This window comes from Ranitomeya variabilis, chromosome 4 (genome assembly GCF_051348905.1).
Source record: "Ranitomeya variabilis isolate aRanVar5 chromosome 4, aRanVar5.hap1, whole genome shotgun sequence".
NCBI classification, from domain to species: domain Eukaryota; kingdom Metazoa; phylum Chordata; class Amphibia; order Anura; family Dendrobatidae; genus Ranitomeya; species Ranitomeya variabilis.
The window spans coordinates 134,798,814-134,822,742 of NC_135235.1; the positions used below are offsets into that span (position 1 = coordinate 134,798,814).

At 41.1% G+C, this 23,929-nt stretch overlaps 1 protein-coding gene across 3 annotated transcripts in view; it reads right to left on the bottom strand.

The window, feature by feature from the left end:
• Nucleotides 1-23,929, bottom strand: part of CDH23 (cadherin related 23) — a 1,745,895-nt gene that overhangs the window by 865,428 nt on the left and 856,538 nt on the right. For 2 of the 3 annotated variants that reach the window (XR_013214534.1, XM_077259280.1), the window contains exon 11: nt 20,627-20,815. Coding sequence is in view for 2 of the 3 variants with exons in the window: in XM_077259280.1 (XP_077115395.1) it covers nt 20,627-20,815 (189 nt within the window). In the remaining variant the exon portion in view is untranslated. Of the gene's footprint in view, nt 1-6,677; nt 6,839-20,626; nt 20,816-23,929 lie in introns of those variants that run through there. The other variant, XM_077259282.1, reaches the window with a different exon arrangement.

Genomic DNA, 23,929 nt, shown 5'->3' on the forward strand with positions numbered 1-23,929 from the left:
GCACCCCTTAAGGTACTCAAAACCACATTCAAGTTTATTAACCCTTCAGGTGGAATAAAGCAATGTGGAAAGAAAAAATAAACATTTAACTTTTTTCACAAAAAAATTACTTTAGACCCAAACTTTCTTTTAGTTCACAAGGGTATCAGGGGAAAATGAACCATAAAATTTGATGTGTAATTTCTCGTGAATATGCAGGTACCCCGTATTGTGGGGGAAAGCCACTGTTTGGGCGCATGGCAGGGTCAGAAGGGACGAAGCAACATTTGACTTTTTGAATGCAAAATTGGCTGGAATGATTTTTTTTATTTTGATCACTGTGATAGGGTCTAATCTCCTATTGCTTCCGGTTACCGGCTGGCAGATCTCGGCGGGTGCACTGCACATGCACCTGCCATTTTCTTGCAGGAAGAAGACGCAAAGAGTTGGGGGATGGAGCCGGAGGGTCCAGGAATGGCTAAGGTACTGGGGAGGCTCATGGGACCCCATTTCTCTCTTCTGGTATGCTAGATCATATAAGAGGAGACAGAAATGAATTGAAAATCTGACCTCTTTTTTTTACTATTGCCATTAGTCGGTGAATGACGGTGTTCACGAGATCGGGGATGGTAAAATCAAACCTGAATCATGTTCTCCGGGGTCCTGAGACCCTGGAGATTTTCCGACACTGGGGGGCGCTAAACACTAATTTCTCAGCGCTGTTAAAAAGCGGCGCTAATGAATAAGGCGCCTTAACTGCCACCGTTAAAAGGCGTATCAGCGGTCATTAAGGGGTTAAAAAACACAGTGTGGATGCACACCTATGCATTGCACTTATACCAGCATATGCTCTGGCTTAATATTTTCAGGTTTTGGTTTATTTTTTGCACTTTGTAAAAACAGTCACATGGCACCCCTTCCTTGGGCTGTTCATTTTGTTTATATAGCTTTCCACAGGCCGGTGTCTGAAAAGTTGGAGCCTCGTCCTACTCTACCCTTATATATTTTTATGTCTGCTGATAGAAATGTGAACTACAATCGTTATGTACTGTTCTGAGTGGGGTACACCTTGTCGTCATAGGATGGCTTTTACGCTTTTTTTTATCAAAGCTATGTTAACTAAGTACCCTATGTTACGTACATATATTATTATTTACTCACTGCAGAGTATTTGCTCATTTTGTTTTTATCTTAGGTTCTGCTTAATGAGGAAACATTGGTATAGGTAGACATTATACGATCAGAATGTAAACTTTGATCAAGCCAAAATTACACTTTAAAATATGTATTCTGGGTATAATATAGAGCCTAGAGCTACTTACTAAGAAAATTATGAGCCTAATATTTTAAATTTAGATTTTTGCCTAAAGATTTGTTAACCAAGGTATTAAAAATTGGACATAAATTATGTAAACCAGAAGTGTATGTTGAGAATTATTTTCTGCATAAAATGTCCCAGTGAGTTTTAAGCATTTTTCCCAAATGAAGTTGAAGTGCATAAGAATGTCAAATACTTCAGCGTTCATAATTCAGCTAATATTATTAACCAGTATAATTCCCGTCCATTGTAAATTTAGCCCTGAGGTTCATTTACAACCCAAACAAACTTTCTATATATTTATTGATCTCCTGCTGGCTCATTCCCCATCTTACGCTTAGACACTGAGGCCTAAAGACTCCCTGCTGAATGTCTCAGGATGAATTCCTTATTTCAAAGTTTATCTGCCGCCCACAAAAAGAGCCAGGATTGATGGGATTACTACTTATTATTCATTTATCTTATCCAGCCCTTAGGCAGAGGCCTTCTAGCTCCTCTTCATGTCAAAACCAGAAACGAAGGAGGCAGCGCCTTCATGATATTTTAAATTAATACTACAAACATTGTGTTGCTGAAATATTTGTCACATGAATATCTTAATGGTATTACATGCTATTTCCAACTACTGCATTTTTCAGAAAGCCTTAATCAGTTTTATATATACAGCACTGTGCAAAAGTTTTAGGTAGCTGTGGAAAAAATGTGGCAAAGTAAGAACGCTTTTAATAGTTTATTTTTATCAATTAATAAAAGTGAATGAACAAAAGAGAAAACTAAATGAAATCAATAAATGGCATGACCCCCTTTTGCCTTCAAGACATCAGCCATGCTTTTAAGTACACTTGGATCCAGTTGGATGAACACGTAGGAGGGCTGCACTGCGGGAGTAAATCAATTCTTCAGAAATGATAAGAATAAGGTTTTTTATTCACAACACATTTCAACTCTGTAGCAGTGTCTTTATCTAGTGTACAAAAACAAATGTTCAAGTACACAGTCAGGGATTTTGTGGGATTTTAGTCACGTTTATGAGTAACCAATTATATTAAACAGTTGATAACGATCGTCATTTTCATATGTAAGTTGAAACACAATTCTTAAGTGAGATGGAAACAGCTGTATAGAAGTGAAAAAACAAGGTAATTAACAGCAATACATTGCAATAAAGGGTGAGAATGTAGAAGACATTTTATTGTGTCAGGTCATACACCATGGCTAGACTGAGAACAGAAACAAGACAAAGGTAGTTATACTGCATCGGCAAGGTGTCTCCCGGTCAAAGATTTCAAAGCATATTGGGGTTACAAGATGTGCTGTGCAAACTCTTTTTAAGAAGCACCAAATACTGGACCATGTTGAGGATATACACTCACCGGCCACTTTATTAGGTACACCATGCTAGTAACGGGTTGGACCCCCTTTTGCCTTCAGAACTGCCTCAATTCTTCGTGGCATAGATTCAACAAGGTGCTGGAAGCATTCCTCAGAGATTTTGGTCCATATTGACATGATGGCATCACACAGTTGCCGCAGATTTGTCGGCTGCACATCCCAAAGATGCTCCATACAAGGCAGGATGGATCCATGCTTTCATGTTGTTTACGCCAAATTCTGACCCTACCATCCGAATGTCGCAGCAGAAATCGAGACTCATCAGACCAAGCAACGTTTTTCCAATCTTCTACTGTCCAATTTCGATGAGCTTGTACAAATTGTAGCCTCCGTTTCCTGTTCTTAGCTGAAAGGAGTGGTACCCGGTGTGGTCTTCTGCTGCTGTAGCCCATCTGCCTCAAAGTTCGACGCACTGTGCGTTCAGAGATGCTCTTAGGCCTACCTTGGTTGTAACGGGTGGCGATTTGAGTCACTGTTGCCTTTCTATCAGCTCGAACCAGTCTGCCCATTCTCCTCTGACCTCTGGCATCAACAAGGCATATCCGCCCACAGAACTGCCGCTCACTGGATTTTTTTTCTTTTTCGGACCATTCTCTGTAAACCCTAGAGATGGTTGTGCGTGAAAATCCCAGTAGATCAGCAGTTTCTGAAATACTCAGACCAGCCCTTCTGGCACCAACAACCATGCCACGTTCAAAGGTACTCAAATCACCTTTCTTCCCCATACTGATGCTCGGTTTGAACTGCAGGAGATTGTCTTGACCATGTCTACATGCACTGAGTTGCCGCCATGTGATTGGCTGATTAGAAATTAAGTGTTAACAAGAAGTTGGACAGGTGTACCTAATAAAGTGGCCGATGAGTGTATATATATATATATATATATATATATATATATATATATATATAAATATACTGTATATATATACAGTATTTATCATGCATGAATTCAGGCTGCAGCAGCTCTAGTTAAGCAAGCACATTCAATAAATACAGGGGGAGGAAAACATATATGCTAATTGAGGGGGTGGAATCATTCACCAAATCTCAAATGTTAATCTAAGAAGTCCTCCAAGCTTCTGGAATAGCAATTTTGGCAGTAAGGAACGTATAGGAGTTTAGTTTCATCATATGTTTTTGGACATCAGGTATAGATCTGTTCAGTAATAACTCCCAAGTAGATTGAATAAGGGAGACATAGGTGACTCTCTATATAAATTCATAAAAATGAATCCAAAAGTATTGCACCTTAGGACATGACCACCATATCTGTAATAGCTAACTTTCATCCCCACAACCTTTAAATCAAACGAGCAAGGATCCTGGAAAAATCCATGCCAGGCTCTGAGGTATGAAGTATCATCTCAAGGGGAATTAGCTTTGGCCATATCTTGCCAATCTCCACCCAGTGGAGCATGTACAAGGCTATGTGCACACGTAGGAAATGTGGTGCAGAATTTTCTGCACTAAATCTGCATCTCCTGGCAGAATCCGCAGGTGCGTTTTTTATGCGTTTTTTGTGCGTTTTTAGTGCATTTTTTGTGCGTTTTTTGTGCAGATTCTATTTCTATAATGGAGGGGTGCAGAAACGCTGCAGAACTGCACAAAAGAAGTGACATGCACTTCTTTGAAATCTGCAGCGTTTCTGCGCAGATTTTTCTGCACCATGTGCACAGCTTTTTTTTTCACATTGATTTACATTGTACTGTAAATCACAGTGCAGTTCTGCAGCGTTTCTGCTGCAGATCTGCACCAATTCTGCACTAAATCTGCATCGTGTGCACATACCCTAAGAGTTTATTTAAAGGAGAAATAAATGATTTATAGAGTGGTTTTATTTCCATAATGCTTTTGAAGACATATGTGCTCAAAATGGATTTAGAATTTAGATATCAATACTTTTGTTTGACTGAGGCCAAAAAATGATGAATTTGTTGCAATCAAAATCATTCAGAGTAGCACATATGACAAATAAGAAAAATTCCTGGGACTTTATAGCCAACTTGTGAAGACTCAGCATTGTATCTTAATTGTTAGAATCTGCTTAGTTTCCGCCATTTTCTTGTGGTGTTCTGGCTGTTGGTCTTTTTCCTCTGGTGCTGGGTTGGTCTTGAGTCAGGTGTTTTTACAACTCTTTATTAACCAGCGCCTGCCTCCCAGTCCTTGCTGGACAACAGTGTTAATCTGCTTGAGTTCTAGCTTGGTGCTTTGCTTTGTCTTCCGTGTGTATAATTTGTGCAGTTCAGGGACCTCTGGTTCTGCTAGTCTAGTTTTTGTTTTCAGTTGGTTTCTGCAACCTTCTCTGTGCCTTCTATTAGGAGGTGACCCGTTTTTTTACCCAGTTCTTATATCGTTCAGGGATCCCCTTCCCCCTATTTATAGGTCTTTGCTTGAGATTAACCTAGGAACGTCGGTGGGTGTATTCGCAAGGAATGGGTTGCCCACTCCATTGTAGGGTATCAGCCTAGTCATAGTGCAGGGTCAGTTTTCCCCCTTCTACCTTAGTCCTGTGTTGCAGTTCCATAACATTAATTAACCAGACCGATTATTTTTAGCAAGCCAGGAAGAATAGACTGTTAACTATATGTTGACTTTTGAATTTAAGTGTTAATCTCTGTTTGGTCAAGAAAATAGACTTTTGCTTGTGTAAGACTGTAATATTGACTTGTAAGCTGACAGTTGATATAACATATTGTGCTCTTGATGACTGGTGATGTTTACTGATATGTTAAATATGCATTGTGTAGGCCAGATAGTTTGTTGACTTCGAAAACAAGAGGAAAAACTAAGATAAAACATTCAAGTAATGCTACTTGATCTCATCTCCATTCTTACTCAGGAAATACTGAATGAAGTAAAAAAATACTTTACATGCAGAGACAGGGAGGGAGACAGCCAGAGATTCTGCCAAGACTTTTACCCTCACCCTGTGTTGTCTGAGTAGCGTTATGCCCACATTAAAGGAAGAGTGGGAGTTTGGTGGGACAATCCCTGGTCCATGCAGTTTCAGCAAGCAGACTGGGTTGCCTGCCCTGCGACCCCCCGTGTCTCCACACAACTGATCAACAAAATATGTAATAGAGTATGTAACAGTTCCTCAATCATCCATCCCAGGGAGATCCCCAACCAGTAGAAAACAGACAACCCCTTTAATGGTAGACCAAGGATTCATAAAGTGTATGATTGCAATTGGTCACAACTTTGCTAACATCTACATCTGCCAAGCCATGAACACATTTTCAGTTGATCATATCTAAAGAGTGATATTCATCAATTTTTTTTTTACAAACAGGTCGAAAGAAATTATTTCATATAGAGTTTACATTGCTTAAGAAATTTTAACTTATTTTTTTTCCTTTTTAACAAGCTGCATGCATGGAGCAGAACAAGTGTCACAGTAAAATAGTGTGTTCTTCCTAGAGGTATAGAGCAATCCAAAGTAGCGCTTTACAACCCCAAGTTTCCGTCATGAGAATGGTACAGGCTATGGTTATGCTGTTATATACAACTGCTACTCTATCAGAGAAAATCCATGTTTACATTCCATCTAATGGCTACTTTAAACTTCGCAAAATCAATTTAGTGCCCTTAAAAAGACAGGTTCTCATTTGTTTGAGTGGCTGTGTGTGTATGTATGTGATTATTTGGTGTTTTTCAGATAAGCCTTGGCCCCTCTAATCTATTGTACAGAATGACAGGAAATCAAACCAAATAGACTCGTGTCTCTTTTATCACTCTGTTTTCTGCACAGTTACCTTTTAATTAAAGTCCGATCAAATATATCTGCACAAGTGAAATGCCATTCTCTTTGCACGAGTAGCAAGGATAAAGACGTTGTAAGCAAATATGTGTCATTAAGACTGAAGTGTTACTTTGAAATTAAGACAGAAAATTACACTTTACTGTCAAGAAGCTTACTGAGCACAATATCTCAACTCAATAATGATATTTTATTCTCATATTTACACAAATCAAAATATGCATGAATTCTTTCTTAATTTTACAGATGGTGCCGTTCCTTCTCATGGAACTTGTGGGCTAAGGTCTCTTGCATGTGACTCTATTTTCAATCTCATTCGATGTGACAAACTATCAGATCACACCCGGACCAATGTTCTTCTATGGGGTCTTGCACTTGTATGATTTTATCTGAGGAAAAAATCGCAGCAGGCACCATTAGCATCCGATATTTGGATCAACCACTCCCATGCAAGTTAATAAGTCCATGGAAAACATTGGACCGCACTCGGTTGACATCTGAGTACGGTGCGGTTTTCACAGATTGACAGAATACAGAAGATGGAGACATTTATTTTCCATGTCTCCTCATCTGAGAGAATCGTATCACACTCTGATCAGAAAGTCATCAGAGTGTGTTTAGCATAATCGGACCGATTTTTCCATTCAGATAACTGTAAATACAGCGGTGTGCCCCTAGCCTTAGAAAAAGAGTACCCATACCAAGTGGCAAAATGTCATCAGTGTTGAATGGTAAGAGGTTAACATCTGAGTTTCAGGAATAGGATCATACAATGTTATCTAGAGTTCTTAAAAACACTCGTTTCACAATTAAGTGTAAACAAGTTGCCAACATTTTTTTGCCCATATGAGAAGACCAATACTATTAAAGACTGGTGATAGTTTGGGTCTTTGCTGGATATTTTTCATTGAGGCCCACAAGCTTCATGCTATGCCACTGTAGGTCCCATACATTTAAGATCATTGGCTGACTTTTATTTTCTGCGTATTTTTAGTTTTAGTGTCAGTGTTTGCAATGAAAAAAGGCAGAGTTCCTGAACTTTTCATTATGCTATCATATTTTCTTTGCAGTTATCTTTGCCCATTTGCACATTACAACGCTATGCCATTTCTTTCTAATCTCTATTTAAATTATCTTAACAGTTTTCTGTTCAATTCCATTCATGCGGTTACAGAAAGGATCAATTTGAGACTGACTAACTTCAGCTTATCTCTTCTTCACATGATTGATTCTCTATCTTTATGGCCAATTTGCTGGATCATTCCCTGTATTTCTAATTTTCCCATATCTGCCCTTTTCCTCGCTTCTATAAATGATAAGTAATTTCTTTGCATGTGTGACAACTCACTTGATGTTTTCCTCAGTAAAATGATAAACTTGTTCCTATCAGTGGGACAGTTGAAATAATTCAATATAGAAGCATGTAAACCATGTTGGAATATCCAGTGAAGGAAATCTCTATCTATGACTGTTGGGGCTCTGGTGCCCCATGTGGCACCATAGAACTTTCAATTAGACAATGGTCCAAGCTCTTAGATCTGCGATCTGACTGAAATTTATAAAAAGTTATCCCCTTATAAAAAGTCCCTCTCCCTGGTGTAGCTTGTTATAAAGCAAACAAACCGTGCTTTAAAGGGAAGGTGCCATAAATTTTTTTTTTTTTCCTTTTTTCCAGCAATTGAAAAAATGTAAATAATTAATGTTTACATTTTCTTAAAAAATATTATTATTTATTTATAATTTAGTAAAATGTTGTATGCAGGCGGCTGGTTTGAGCCCTGCATTCCTGTGCATGCCTACCTGATGAGGTTGGGTGCTTTTTGTGTTTGCTGTGTGCCCTGTGTAGTTTATGATAGTTGACACTGTTAACCCCTTAACGACCGCCGATACGCCTTTTAACAGCGGCCGCTAAGGGTACTTAAACCACAGCGCCGTTAATTAACGGCGCTGTGGAAAAAGTGAATAGCGCCCCCCAGAGTCAGATTTTCTCTGGGGTCTCGGTTGCCGAGGGTAGCCGAGACCCCAGAGAACATGATTTGGGGGTTTTTTACCGACCCCCGAGTTGCGATCGCCGGTAATTAACCGTTTACCGGCGGTCGCAACAAAAAAAAAAAAACGCGATGTGCCGTTTAATTTCTCTGTCCTCCGATGTGATCGCACATCGGAGGACAGAGAAATAGGGTCCCCGATGGCCCCCAATAGCCCCCCGATACTTACCTACCTCCCCCGGTGCTCCTCGTGGGTCCCCATGGGCGCCGCCATCTTTTTTCCGGGAAAAAATGGCGGGCGCACGCGCAGTACGCCCGCCGCCCGGCACCCGTAAGATCTTTGGGGTCTCGGCTGCCGGGGGTAGCCGAGACCCCAAAGAACATGATCGGGGTCGGTTTGCACCGACCCCTGTTTTGCGATCGCCGGTAATTAACAGTTTACCGGTGACCGCAAAAAAAAAAAAAAAAGCGATCTGTATTTCTCTGTCCTCTGATGTGATCACACATCAGAGGACAGAGAAATAGGGGGATTCGGGGACCCTAACATACTCACCCGGTGTCCCTGGGTCCTCTTCTGTCTTCTCCTGCCAGCCGGCTTTTTCCTTATGGCAGGCGCATGCGCAGTGCGCCCGCCATCTGCTGCCATCTGCCGGCCGGCAGGAGAAGACGAGTTAGGGCTAAAATTAGGGTTAGGGTTAGGGTTAGGGTTAGAGTTAGGGTTAGGGTTAGAGTTAGGGTTAGGGCTAGGGTTAGGGCTAGAGTTAGGGTTAGGGTTAGGGATAGGGTTAGAGTTAGGGTTAGGGCTAGGGTTAGGGCTAGAGTTAGGGTTAGGGCTAGGGTTGGGGCTAAATTTAGGGTTAGGGTTAGGGCTAGGGTTAGGGTTAGGCTACTTTCACACTAGCGTTTTTTGGCTTCCGTCGCAATGCGTCGGAGAAAAAACGCATCCTGCAAAAGTGCTTGCAGGATGCGTTTTTTCTCCATTGGCTTGCATTAGCGACGCATTGCGACGGATTGCCACATGTCGCATCCGTCGTGCGACGGATGCGTCGTGCTTTGGCGGACCGTCGGCACAAAAAAAGCTACATGTAACTTTTTTGTGCGACGTGTCCGCCATTTCCGACCGCGCATGCGCGGCCGGAACTCCGCCCCCGCCTCCCCTCACAATGGGGCAGCGGATGCGTTGAAAAAACAGCATCCGCTGCACCCGTTGTGCGGCGCTTACAACGCTAGCGTCGGTACGTCGGCCCGGCACACTGCGATGGGCCGAGTACGACGCTAGTGTAAAAGTAGCCTTAGGCTTCTATCACACTTGCGTCGGTACGGGGCGGTCGCAATGCGTCGGCCCGACGTACCGACGCACGTTGTGAAAATTGTGCACAACGTGGGCAGCGGATGCAGTTTTTCAACGCATCCGCTGCCCAGTCTATGTCCTGGGGAGGAGGGGGCAGAGTTACGGCCACGCATGCGCGGAAATGGCGGACGCGACGTACAAAAAAAAGGTTACATTGAACTTTTTTTGTGACGACGGGGCTAAAGTTATGGTTAGGGTTGGGGCTAAAGTTAGGGTTAGGGTTGGGGCTAAAGTTAGGGTTAGAGTTGGGATTAGGGTTTGGATTAGGGTTGGGATTAGGGTTACGTTTGCTATTAGGGTTAGGGGTGTGTTGGATTTAGGGTTTTGATTAGGGTTATGGTTAGGGTTGAGATTAGGGCTGTTTTGGGGTTAGGGTTGTGATTATCGTTAGGGTTGTGATTAAGATTATGGATCGGGTTAAGATTAGGGTTAGGGGTGTGTTGGAGTTAGGGTTGGAGTTATAATTTGGGGGTTTCCACTGTTTAGGTACATCAGGGGGGTCTCCAAACACGACAGCCAATTTTGCGCTAAAAAAGTCAAATGGTGCTCCCTCCCTTCTGAGCTCTGCCGTGCGCCCAAACAGTGGTTTACCCCCACATATGGGGCATCAGCGTACTCGGGATAAATTGGACAACAACTTTTGGGGTCCAATTTCTCCTGTTACCCTTGTGAAAATAAAAACTTGGGGGCTAAAAATCTTTTTTGTGGGAAAAAAAAATATTTTTTATTTTCACTACTATGCATTATAAACTTCTGTGAAGCACTTGGGCATTCAAAGTTCTCACCACATATCTAGATAAGTTCCTTAGGGGGTCTAGTTTCCAAAATTTGGTCACTTGTGGGGGGTTTCTACTGTTTAGGTACATCAGGGGCTCTGCAAACGCAACATAACACCCACAGACAATTCTATCAAAGTCTGAATTCCAAAATGGCGCTCCTTCTCTTCCGAGCCCTGTCGTGCGCTTAAACAGTGGTTTACCCCCACATATTGGGTACCAGCATACTCAGGACAAATTGGACAACAACTTTTGGGGTCCAATTTCTCTTGTTATCCTTGTGAAAATAAAAATTAGGGGGCTAAAAAAATCTTTTTTGTGGGAAAAAAAAATATTTTTTATTTTCACTACTATGCATTATAAACTTCTGTGAAGCACTTGGGCATTCAAAGTTCTCACCACATATCTAGATAAGTTCCTTGGGGGGTCTATTTTTCAAAATGGGGTCACTTGTTGGTAGTTTCTACTGTTTAGGTACATTAGGGGTCTGCAAACGCAACATAACACCCGCAGACAATTCTATCAAAGTCTGCATTCCAAAATGGCGCTCCTTCCCTTCCGAGCTCTGCCGTGCGCCCAAGCAGTGGTTTACCCCCACATATGGGGTACCAGCATACTCAGGACAAATTGGACAACAACTTTTGGGGTCCAATTTCTCTTGTTACCCTTGTGAAAATAAAAACTTGGGGGCTAAAAAATCTTTATTGTTAAAAAAAATATATTTTTTATTTTCACGACTCTGCATTATAAACTTCTGTGATGCACTTGGGCATTCAAAGTTCTCACTACACATCTAGATAAGTTCCATGGGGGGTCTAGTTTCCAAAATGGGGTCACTTTTGGGGGGTTTCTACTGTTTAGGCACATCAGGGGCTCTCCAAACGCGACATGGCGTCCGATCTCAATTCCAGTCAATTTTGCATTGAAAAGTCAAATGGCGCTCCTTTGCTTCCGAGCTCAGCCATGCACCCAAACAGTGGTTTACCCCCACATATGGGGTGTCGGCGTACTCAAGACAAATTGTACAACAGCTTCTGGGGTCCATTTTCTCCTGTTACCCTTGGTAAAATAAAAATTTGGAGGCAAAAAGATCATTTTTGTAGAAAAAATGCGATTTTTTTATTTTCACGGCTCTACGTTATAAACTTCTGTGAAGCACCTGGGGGTTTAAAGTGCTCACTACACATCTAGATAAGTTCCTTAAGGGGTCTAGTTTCCAAAATGGTGTCATTTGTGGGGGGTCTCCACTGTTTAGGCACATCAGCGGCTCTCCAAACGTGACATGGCGTCCGATCTCAATTCCAGCCAATTCTACATTGAAAAAGTAAAACGACACTCCTTCTCTTCCAAGCTCTGCGGTGCGCCCAAACAGTGGTTTACCCGCACATATGGGGTATTGACGTACTCAGGAGAAATTGCACAACAACTTTTGTGGTCTAATTTCTCCTGTTACCCTTGTGAAAATAAGAATTTGTGGGCGAAAAAATCATTTTGGTGAAAACAAATGCGATTTTTTATTTTCACGGCTCTACGTTATAAACTTCTGTGAAGCACTTGGGGGTTCAAAGTGCTCACCACACATCTAGATAAGTTCCTTAAGGGGTCTAGTTTCCAAAATGGTATCACTTGTGGGGGGTTTCCACTGTTTAGGCACATTAGGGGCTCCCGAAACGCGATATGGCGTCTGATCTCAATTCCAGCCAATTCTGCATTGAAACAGTCAAACGGTGCTCCTTCACTTCCAAGCTCTGCGGTGCGCCCAAACAGTGGTTTACCTCCACATATTGGGTATCGGCGTACTCAGGAAAAATTGCACAACAAAATTTGTGGTTAAATTTCTGTTTTTACACTTGTGAAAATAAAAAAAAATGGTTCTGAAGTAAAATGTTTGCAAAAAAAAGTTAAATGTTCATTTTTTTCTTCCACATTGTTTCAGTTCCTGTGAAGTACGTAAAGGGTTAATAAACTTCTTGAATGTGGTTTTGAGCAGCTTGAGGGATGCAGTTTTTAGAATGGTGTCACACTTGGTTATTTTCTATCATATAGACCCCTCAAAATGACTTCAAATGAGATGTGGTCCCTAAAACAAAATGGTGTTGTAAAAATGAGAAATTGCTGGTCAACTTTTAACCCTTATAACTCCCTAACAAAAAAAAAAATTGTTTCCAATATTGTGCTAATGTAAAGTAGACATGTGGCAAATGTTATTTATTAACTATTTTTTGTGACATATCTCTCGGATTTAAGGGCATAAAAATACAAAGTTTGAAAATTGCAAAATTTTAAAAATTTTCGCCATATTTCCATTTTTTTCATAAATAATCGCAAGTAATATCGAAGAAATGTTACCACTATCTTGAAGTACAATATGTCACGAAAAAACAATCTCAGAATCAGTGGGATCCGATAAAGCGTTCCAGAGTTATAACCTCTTAAAGTGACACTGGTCAGAATTGTAAAAATTGGCTCGGTCATTAAGTACCAAATTGGCTCTGTCACTAAGGGGTTAAGTATGATAATGGCTGACACTGTTCTGATATCTGTGTGTTAGGGACAGGAATAGGGACAGTCAGTGGCAGTGGTAGGTCATCATTGGTAAGGGTTATGGCAGTGTAGTTACAGGTTAGTGTTAATGGGGCGCTGTAGAGGTGGAGATTAGATTGTGTTGAGAACTGGTTTCAGTCAGAGTAGTGACAGTTGAGAAAGGGGCAGAGCGAGTGTAGTGGCAGGGAGAGTGCCTTCCTGAGGTAATTTTCAGGTAGTGGGAGGAGCTAGAGCAAGTGTGTGAGGAGAATTGTTCTAGAAGGAGTTGTGACAGAAAGCTGAACAGAGCAACAGTGTAGAGTTAAGAGAGTGAGGCAGCCTGGAAGAATCAGTGGCTAGTCTGTGGGTTACCTCCCGTGACGTCCGGGACTTATGGTCCGAACAGGAATTGCAGAGGCAACCTGAATTTTCACCCAAGATGGGGAAAGTGGATGGGGAGCACTCAGTATCAGCTAGCTCGATGGTTCAGGAAGCTGCAGGCCTGGGAGCCATGGTGCAGGAAGAAAAGCTGAGGAAGCAGACCAGGGAAAACGCAGGAGATGGATTACTCATGTATTGAGAAAATGGATGGACTGTAACTGTTATGAAGATGCACGAGTAAAGCAAAGTTTTATTGAAACTTAACTCGGACTTTGAGGACATTTGTTTGTGTTTGCGACGGATTGGAGCCCTGTATGTTGTGAAGGATTCTGACCCACAGGTGGGTGAAACACGTGACACACACAGCACACCACAAAATGGACATGGTCGTGCTGGGACTCTTACACTCCTGCACAGCAAAATGGCGGCGCCCAGTGGCTGAAAAAATAATTCGTAATCAAAAATATATTAAAGTTAAAACAATTAATTTTGTATTAAAAATAATTGTTTATATGAACAATAATTTTTAATACAAAAAATAAATTGCGGCACCTTCCCTTTAAGCATCTTCCCGGGGTCCAGTGCTGACTCTCCACCGCGACTTCCAGTGTCTGATATTGGTTGCATGGTTGCAGCGCTGTCATCATGTTGGCAATGTGGCAGCCATTCACTGAGCTAATCGGCTCAGAGCGAGGCATTCCGTCTACTTGGGCAGAGCTCTCTCAGTGTTTGGCTGCCATGCTTTCAATATGACATACAGCCAATATCAGACAACTAGGAGCGGTGGTGGATCCGGGAAAGGTGAGTAAAGCATGGCTTGTTTTTTTTTTTTACGAAAGAGGACAACCTCTTTAACTCATGCATTTAAAGGTCCATTTTTTATGCTGTAGCTTCTCCACGGCATTTCCGCACCAATTAGCTAAATTAAACTACTCACATTTTTTACTACAGTTTTAGTGAGTATTTTTTGCTTGCGTTTTAATAGCGTTTTTTGCCAGTTGTGGATTTTGTCTCTACTTAAAGGGACTCTGTCACCTGAATTTGGAGGGAACAATTTTCAGCCATAGAGGCGGGGTTTTCGGGTGTTTGATTCACCCTTTCCTTACCCACTGGCTGCATGCTGGCTGCAATATTGGATTGAAGTTCATTCTCTGTCCTCCATAGTACAAGCCTGCGTAAGGCAAGATTGCCTTACGCAGGCATGTACTATGGAGGACAGAGAATGAACTTCAATCCAATATTGCAGCCAGCATGCAGCTAGCGGGTAAGGAAAGGGTGAATCAAACACCCAAAAACCCCACCCCTATGGCTGAAAATTGTTCCCTCCAAATTCAGGTGACAGAGTCCCTTTAATAGTATGTCATGTTTAAATATAAATTTATAAATAAATAAATAAATAGATGAAAAATTTTCTGTTTCTTATTCATTTCGATTGGGAAAATCTGCAAATAAGGGTGCAGTCAGACGGCCATATAAATCAGACCGAGATCAGACCGCAGTGCATGTACTGGCTGGCAGCTCTCCTGACCTTAGCTTGACAGCTTTATGTATTTCTATGCAGCTGTCAGGTTGTGAGAGCCGGGGACAGTACATGCACTGTGGTCTGATCTCAGTCTGATTTATAAGGCAGCATCCTAAAATGCATTTTTACTGCAAGAGAAATTGACATGCTGCAGATTTCAAAATCAAATAGCAGGTCGATTTCCATAGCATTATAAAACAACACAGTGACCAAGAGATTTTGCTGGAACTGTAGTACATTGTAATTTTTGTTCATTAATATACACAGCCGAAAAAAAAGCCACCAAATACTCCTAATAAGATCTTAGCCTTAAGCTACGTTCTTACATAATGTTTGTTCTCTGGACGTCAAGCAGTGGATGTCCTGCAAATATATCCGCAAGTGTATATACTGTTGTGGATATCATTGTGAAGGAGGTTCTGGGAAGTCAAACATTTCACCTTTTACCAGATAAAAGGTAAACTTGTACCTACATCTGCATCATAAATTTACATGCTGTGGATCTCAAACCCACAAACCTATTGTTAGGGTTGGCGGAATGCACCGAATATATATATGAGACAGTTAGTGTTGAGCGATACCTTCCGATATTTGAAAGTATCGGTATCGGATTGGATCGGCCGATATCCAAAAAATATTGGATATCGCCGATACCGATACCCGATACCAATACAAGTCAATGAGACACAAATATCGGAAGTGATCCTGGATGGTTCCCAGGGTCTGAAGGAGAGGAAACTATCCTTCAGGCCCTGGGATCCATATTCATGTAAAAAATAAAGAATAAAAATAAAAAATATGGATATACTCACCCTCGGACGGGCCCTGGCTCTCACCGCTGCAAGCGTCTGCCTCCGTTCCTAAGAATGCAGAGTGAAGGACCTTCGATGACATCGCGGCTAGTGATTGGTCGCGTGACCGCTCATGTGACCGCTCACGCGACCAATCACAAGCCACGACGTCATCGCAGGTCCTACACTCACTGCATTCTTAGGAACGGAGGCTGCCGGTTGCACGGCTGAGGTCCGGGTCCGTCGGAGGGGTGAGTATATCCCTATTTTTTATTTTTATTCTTTGTTTTTTACATGAATATGGATCCCAGGGCCTGAAGGAGAGTCTCCTCTCCTCCAGACCCTGGGAACCATACGCACCGCACATGCCTGGGAACTTATAGGAACTTCCGATTCCGACTTCCGATATCACAAAAATATCGGAACTCGGTATCGGAATTCTGATACAGTGAATATCGGCTGATACCTGATATTTGCAGTATCGGAATGCTCAACACTAGAGACAGTAGATGCGTTCGCAACCCGGGGTCCACCGTGCAGGAGAGAAACCCGCTGCTAGTAACAGGCGGTACTATATGGTGGTATAAGCAAACTCTGTTACTTCACTGATTCACAAAGAAAACAGAACGCCGTGCCCTGTTAACCTGTTACCCTCACAGGAGATCACAGCTACATAATAGAGCCAACAGTGGTCATGCAGTCAGAATAGCACACAAGTAACTCCTCTCCGGTGGAGCCGGAATTCTAATGGCTATACGCCAGCCCTGAATCCACATACACAAAACTCCTCACCGAAGGTGCCGGTATTCTAGGGGCTTATTTCAGCCAAACCCTGACCACATACAACCATGACCACACTGGTGCTGAGCTCATAACATAGGTTTGACACTAGCGCATGGCCGTGTGGCCATGCGAACCTTTTATAGTTTTAGCACTCAAGGACCTTCCTAGTGGTCTAACAGGAACCGCTTCAGGACCTGTGCATGTGACCCCCGACCTCCAATGGGAGGTTGTCCCGTGGGCATGCCCAGTATGGGAAAAGCAGGACTTAGTCCCAGAAAGATCTGTTTGCTGCTGAACAGCGCTGGCTACAAAGGCAGAGCCTGGAAGAACTGTAGTAACCAGTCGCCCAGTTTCAGCCTGAGTCAGACGCCGGGACCGATGTCTCCGCTGAGCAGGCTCCACTGCGGCTGGAGAAGAATGGGAGACCACAGCGGAGATGGCTCGAGATTCCCCCTGTACAGAAGCAGGAACTTGACACCCAACACCTATAATATCAAAATTGCACAAATTTAAAATGTGCATGGCTACTAAAATGGAAATTTGATAAATATATATGGCAGTGTTCCCCAACTTCAGTTCTCAAGAGCCACCAACAGGTCTTGTTTTTAGGATTTCCTTAGTATGGCCCAGGTGATGGAATTGTTGCCTGTCTAGATTATGGAGTTCTCTCCTGGGCATTGCTAAGAAAATCCTGAAAACATGACCCGTTGGTGGCTCTTGAGGACCGAACTTGGGGAACACTGATATATGGCAATAAAAGACGTAAAAGGACCCTAGTACTGAAACGTTACTGTAGGTTTCTCATATATAATCACCCTACCTGGTGCCCTATGTTTGCCTCCTCTGCTCAGATCAGAGTTTCATTCCTCCTGTCTCCAAGATGGCCACTGCAGTGGTATGGGGATTACAGCGGTAAGTTTATACCACACTTCCCCTGTCCTGTTTAACAGGAAAGGCCAGAAACATTTTACCTCAGTATTCGTAAGCCAAAATCAGCAGTGGAACAATCAGAGAAAAAGTATTATGGAAACACATCACCACTTCTGTATTTTTCACCCACTCCTGATTTTGGCTTACAAAACACTGAGACCAAATACTGAACGTGTGAATGTGGCTTTTCCTCTGCACTTTCTTTGCCACTGTGGCAGCCATTTTGGAAGCAGAAAGAAAGGAAAGCTAATTTGAGCAGCGGGAGGAAAACAAAGGGAACCAGATATGGTGGATATACATGTAAAATGTAAAGTCACGTTTCATTCCAAAGATGAGGGGTCACTTTAAAAATTTAAGTTGAAGAGCTTACTGTATGTGATTGTTAGCAAAGGAAGCAAGGTGGTATGGATTATATATTCATTTTCTATATAGAAAAAGTTGTTGTAAATTATAGAAGTATATAAAAGAGTAAATAATAATTTTCCAACATAAAACACAATGAAAAAATGAATAATTTTCAATACACAGCCTAGAGCTCCAAGTTTCATAAGAAAAAAAAGCAAATTGCCACTATGCTCCTGTTTGCCTGCTATGAAATTTAGCCTGAATTTTCTTAACAATGACCTGAGCAGCATGCTAAAATAGCAAGGCCTGAATGGCAGAAGCTGCCTGTTGAGTGTGGGATTTCTGACATCTACTCAGAGCCTCCTGCCACATGTTCCAGTCAAATTAATTAGAACAATTAGCCCTCAACTCTCACTGGCAGCAGACGGGTCATTTTAAAAAATACCTGTGAGGAATATGAATGATTTACATTTCTTCCTGCAACACTTATGTATTAAATATGATTTATGATGGTCACAATAAATAGTAGAAAGCTCTAGATTCCTACATGCACTATAAGCTGAGAAGACATTCGAAGCATAGTAGTGGAATTTTTACACAGAAAGTCACAATTTTCTAAATTGGATGATGCCAGCCAGAGGGATCGGCAATAATATAAATAAAAGGAACGAGACTGTTGATACTGATTTTTTTGTACATTTTTCATATTACTTGTCTCAGATTCTTATTGTTCTTTCTCTATGTGAGATAAATCACTCTTGTCATATTAAACCTAAAGTGTTGATTAAAAACAAAAATAACAATGTTGACAGAACAAGATCCCAGTTTAGTTCTCTACCTTACAATTTCCAACTTGATATTGAACTCTCCCAATACAACTCTACAGAGTGGTGGAGCAGCAAAATGAAAGGGACAGGAGGCAAACCAGTGGGGATCTCTAAGCTTGAAAATACTGCCTGGTCACCAAGGCCTCTAAGTAGACAGAAAGCCACAGAGGGTAGGATTAGGAGATAACTATATATGAGAAAACTGAAGTAAGGCCCACATGGAATGCAAGAAAGATTGGAAAAGACTACACAGGAGCTGTGAATAATAAGATGTGTCTCGTGTAATTACTTATCTATCATGTTCAGAAAAACAGAAAACTACAAAACAATGCATCATCAGTTACTCGAAAAAAAAAAAGTGAAAAAACAAGATGTACAAATCTGGAAAACAACTGTTGTCATTTTATAGGATGTAATTCACTAAATTATTGAAATTAGCGATATATTTATTAAGCACAATAATTGTACAGTGTTACTGATGGAAAAAATATAGGTTTACATTTTGTCATCAAGTATATCCTGCCCAAACCAACACCATAGTGTTACACAGTTAAGGCGTGTAATGATGTCCCTTACTAAAAACAGGGCTGAGGAAAAAAAATTGCAGCATGCACAATTTGCCTCCACTAATCAGATGGCAATTGCTCATTCATGTTTATGGGTCCGTGGAAAACATGGGAGTGCACTCGGCTTTTCATGGATGGACTGAAAGGAGAAGATGGATAATTTTTTTTGAATCCACCATATCCAAGAAATACAGATCCAACTCTGATCAAACTCTGATCAAACTCTGATCAGAGTGCGATTAGTATAATCCGACCTTTTGTCTCAAATATCTGCATCTGCCCTTAGAGGAAAACCATTTTTAAGTAGAGTACAACTATAAAAGTGAAGCGGTTTTACTCATTAGCACAGTGCACAGATATAGAGGAAGCCAGAGCAACTGATTTCCTGTGCATGCCACCGAGGCTACCTTGCAATTCCAGGACTGTATAATTCTGGAAAGGATTGGGGCAGTCCTTTAACTTTTTACAGTTAGATTTAGTTACGGTACTTTATATATTTTTTTTATGCTTCCAGGGTCCATATCAGAGAAGGACATCTTCAGAATGTTACTACTACAATTATAGAACACTGGCAGCAGAATAAGAATAGTTTATTTGATGAGTGGTTCACTTTTATTGCTTATGTAGGGTTACAGGAGGACTGGGGTCACCATCACTCCACACTTAGGTAAAAAGAACTGATAAATAGAATATATATTTAGCATTTGTCTCTTATATTTGTAAGAAAACAATATGGCTGCACGATCAGCTCTATCCTCACCTACTGTATTCTCACCCATCCCTTGTAGATTGTGAGCCTTCGCGGGCAGGGTCCTCTCTCCTACTGTACCAGTTATGACTTGTATTGTTCAAGATTATTGTACTTGTTTTTATTATGTATACCCCTCCTCACTTGTAAAGCACCATGGAATAAATGGCGCTATAACAATAAATAATAATAATAAAATAATAATAATATGGCAAACCAATGTATTTATTTTTAAATAGTCACGAAACCACAGTTAGGGTATGGATACAAGATGTCAATTTCTGGTGGACTCCAAGGAGGAAGCTGTGTGAAAATAACAGAATAAAGGCCTGAAAAAAAATGCTAAAAAAAATGGGCATTTGAATTTAAAAAACAATTTGCTGTTCATATTTTTGGCTTTTGAACATCTTTTTACCACATGCAGTTTCTAAAACGACCAAGAAGTTAAAAAAAATGTCCATTCTTTTGGTGTTTTCCGCTCAGAAGACGTTCTGTACTTTATGGGTGAATGCCATAGGAGGACACCCTAAGTGCCATCTTCAAACCATCTTTATTAAATATTGATATATCCTTTATCTTGTGTTCACTGATTAGGCTCTTTAAAAAAAAGGATCTTTAAGAAGTGTATGAATGTGTTAGCCCTTACCTCATCTTTATCTTGTACCTGAATATACAGAGGCAGTGCAAACCCAAGCTGGGCCAACTCCGGGATGCTGACGGTGTACTCTGAGCTATTAAACTGCGGAGCGTTGTCATTGATGTCAATCACCAGGATATTGAACGTAGTTTTTACAGTGGCATCAGAAGGGCTTCGATCATCCAGCAATTCGGTTCCCTTAAAATAGTAAAATATAAGTAAAGCACAAAATAAACTGCATTATACTCTGAAGAAGTCCGTAATAGACAACTCTTACAACTGACATTGTTGGCTTTTTCTCTTACCAAGGTTGCATTTTAGATTTAAGATAATAAAAATAGATAATAATAACAATTACTAAAAAAAATGCTACATCTGAAGGAAAAATACAACATAAATATTTCAATATATTTTTCAGACAATTCACTCTATGGTAATATATGTACTACAGATTTCTATATTTTTAGACAGAAAATACAGAGTAGCTAAAGGGCAAACTGTCCTCCCTGCTGGGCTGACAAATTGGTCTTTTCATAAACGAGACCCTGTCACTGACCGAGACAACTTCATAAGGAGAAAGGTCTTTAATAGGATGCTCCTGTTGTTTTCTGTCACAATACAACATGTTCTGTTCCACTGAAGAAGATACAGTACCTTATATTCCTTTATTCCAATTAAAGAAAGAAAATGAAAGACCTAGGCACCTCAAGTACCACTATGATGATAATGGGGTATTGAGCGAATCTTATCAGAGGTCAAGTGCTGTAATTATGTGTCACTTTCTAGTACTACAAGACTGGTGCCCCTTCTAAAACTGAAAAATGATCTCGACACCTTTTGGCTTAGCCTGGGACGGGTCTAATCAATAGGACTGCTAAATAGCCGCTGATTTGTGGTGAGCTCCACAGTTCCAATACCAAGTACAGCTCATAATGCTTTTAAGTAACAGACCCAACTTATTGATTTTAATTAAAAGCTTGCAAATCCTTTTGAGGGGTAAGCCATAATAGTTCTTGCAATGCAGGTGGATCAGTGATTAAATACCGTCATGCGTCAATGCTCACTCAAAATATACTAGTTCCATCAGAAGAATTATTTTTTCCTCCTTAATGCAAAATAATATTTTAGCATGTTTGGAGTGCTGCAATTATACCATAATTCTATACTAATTACTTTGAGGATTTAATATGGGCCATGCAGCAGAATTATGTAAAAAGATCTTACATTTTAACATGTGATTCATTGATCTCCTGTGCTATCTTTTAAATTTTTCATAGTTTAAGAAATGGAAATAAATTAGCAAAAGAGCCAACAAATTTATAATAATTCATGGCAGAAATTGGTATAAAAGTGCAAATCTAGAATAGACAATTACTTGCAAGGATTTCACTTTCCATAACAGGAAAAAAAAAGTTTTTTGTTTAAATAAATGGGCTTCCTATGCATTTTAGATCAAGAATGGCATCAGAGACCCCAATCTTAAACACAATCTGTCAGTAGGTTTTTACTCTGTACTCTGACAGCAGCTTGAGGTAAAGACAAAGACCTTTATTCCAGCAATGTATAACTATTAGTGATGAGCGAATATACTCGTTACTCAAGATTTCTCGAGCATGATCGGGGGTCCTCCGAGTATTTTTTAGTGCTTGGAGATGTAGTTTTCTTCGCTGCAGCTGAATGATTTACATCTGTTAGCCAGCTTAAGTACATGTGGGGATTCCCTAGCAACCAGGCAACCCCCACATGTACTTATGCTGGCTAATAGCTGTAAATCATTCAGCTGTGGCAAGAAAAACGAAATCTCCGAGCACTAAAAAATACACAGAGGACCCCCGAGCGTGCTCGAGAAATCTCAAGTAACGAGTATATTCGCTCATCACTAAAAACTATATTTACTAGAAGCAACAGTTATGATAGAATCACAGTTTTCTCTGCTGCAGATCTAGCAGAGTTTAAAATGTTGAGCCCTATGTAACCCCTTCCACATCACTGATTGAAAGCTTCATGTGTACACCATATATTGACAGATAGCTGCTGATCAGTGGTTGAGGAATGGTTGGACTAAGAGGCATGAGAGAGCTTGTCCTCTAGTGATAATCATCTGATTATAAAACACTGATTATATTGAAACACCAAAACAGCCCAAAAGTTACACATCACTGGAATCAGGCTCTCTTCCCACATCATCATGGTGCTCTCAGATGACATAACAAAACCTTGATGACATATTCACTTTAATAAATACCTTGCTTCAATATATGATAAATCAAGTACTCAAATAAGTTGATATTTTGTGTTTTTTTCCCTCTCTATAGCACATTACATATCTTGACCGGGACAATATGGCTCCACTACTATGACTCCTGTAGAGTTATTTACATACTATAGGTAGAGTAATTGAATTAAATTTATTTTACATAAATAATATTACATATAAGTGTCATGGGAAAACCACGACATAGAGGGGCCAGAAGATTGCAATGTCTGGTCACAAGAAGTTCTGCTCTGCATAGAACTGCTTCACCATTCTATTAAATAGCGCAAGTTTTCTTAGCTCTGTCAATGCAAAGGTTAATGAGTTCAGCTGATCTTCCGGAGCTCTCCAACCTGAATTGTCTCAGCTGTTCTGTGTTAGTCACTCCCCTCTAGTATATATGCTCGCCACTGGCACTTAGGGTACCGTCACACATTGAAATTTCCATTGCTACGACGTTACGATTCGTGACGTTCTAGCGATATCGTTACGATATCGCAGTGTCTGACACGCTACTGCGATCAGACACCCTGCTGAGAATCGTACGTCGTAGCAGATCGTTTGGAACTTTCTTTCGTCGCTTGATCACCCGCTGACATCGCTGGATCGTTGTGTGTGACAGCGATCCAGCGATGTCTTCGCTTGTAACCAGGGTAAACATCGGGTAACTAAGCGAGGGCCGCGCTTAGTAACCCGATGTTTACCCTGGTTACAAGCGTAAACGTAAAAAAACAAACCGTACATACTCACCCGTCGGTGTCCTTCAGGTCCCTTGCCGTCTGCTTCCTGCTCTGAGTGCCGGCCGGAAAGTGAGAGCAGAGCGCAGCGGTGCTGCGATCTGCTCTCACTGTACGGCTGCACTCAGAGCAGGAAGCAGACGGCAAGGGACCTGAAGGACACCGACGGGTGAGTATGTACTGTTTGTTTTTTTACGTTTACGCTGGTAACCAGGGTAAACATCGGGTTACTAAGCGCGGCCCTGCGCTTAGTTACCCGATGTTTACCCTGGTTACCCGGGGACTTCGGCATCGCTCCAGCGCCGTGATTGCAACGTGTGA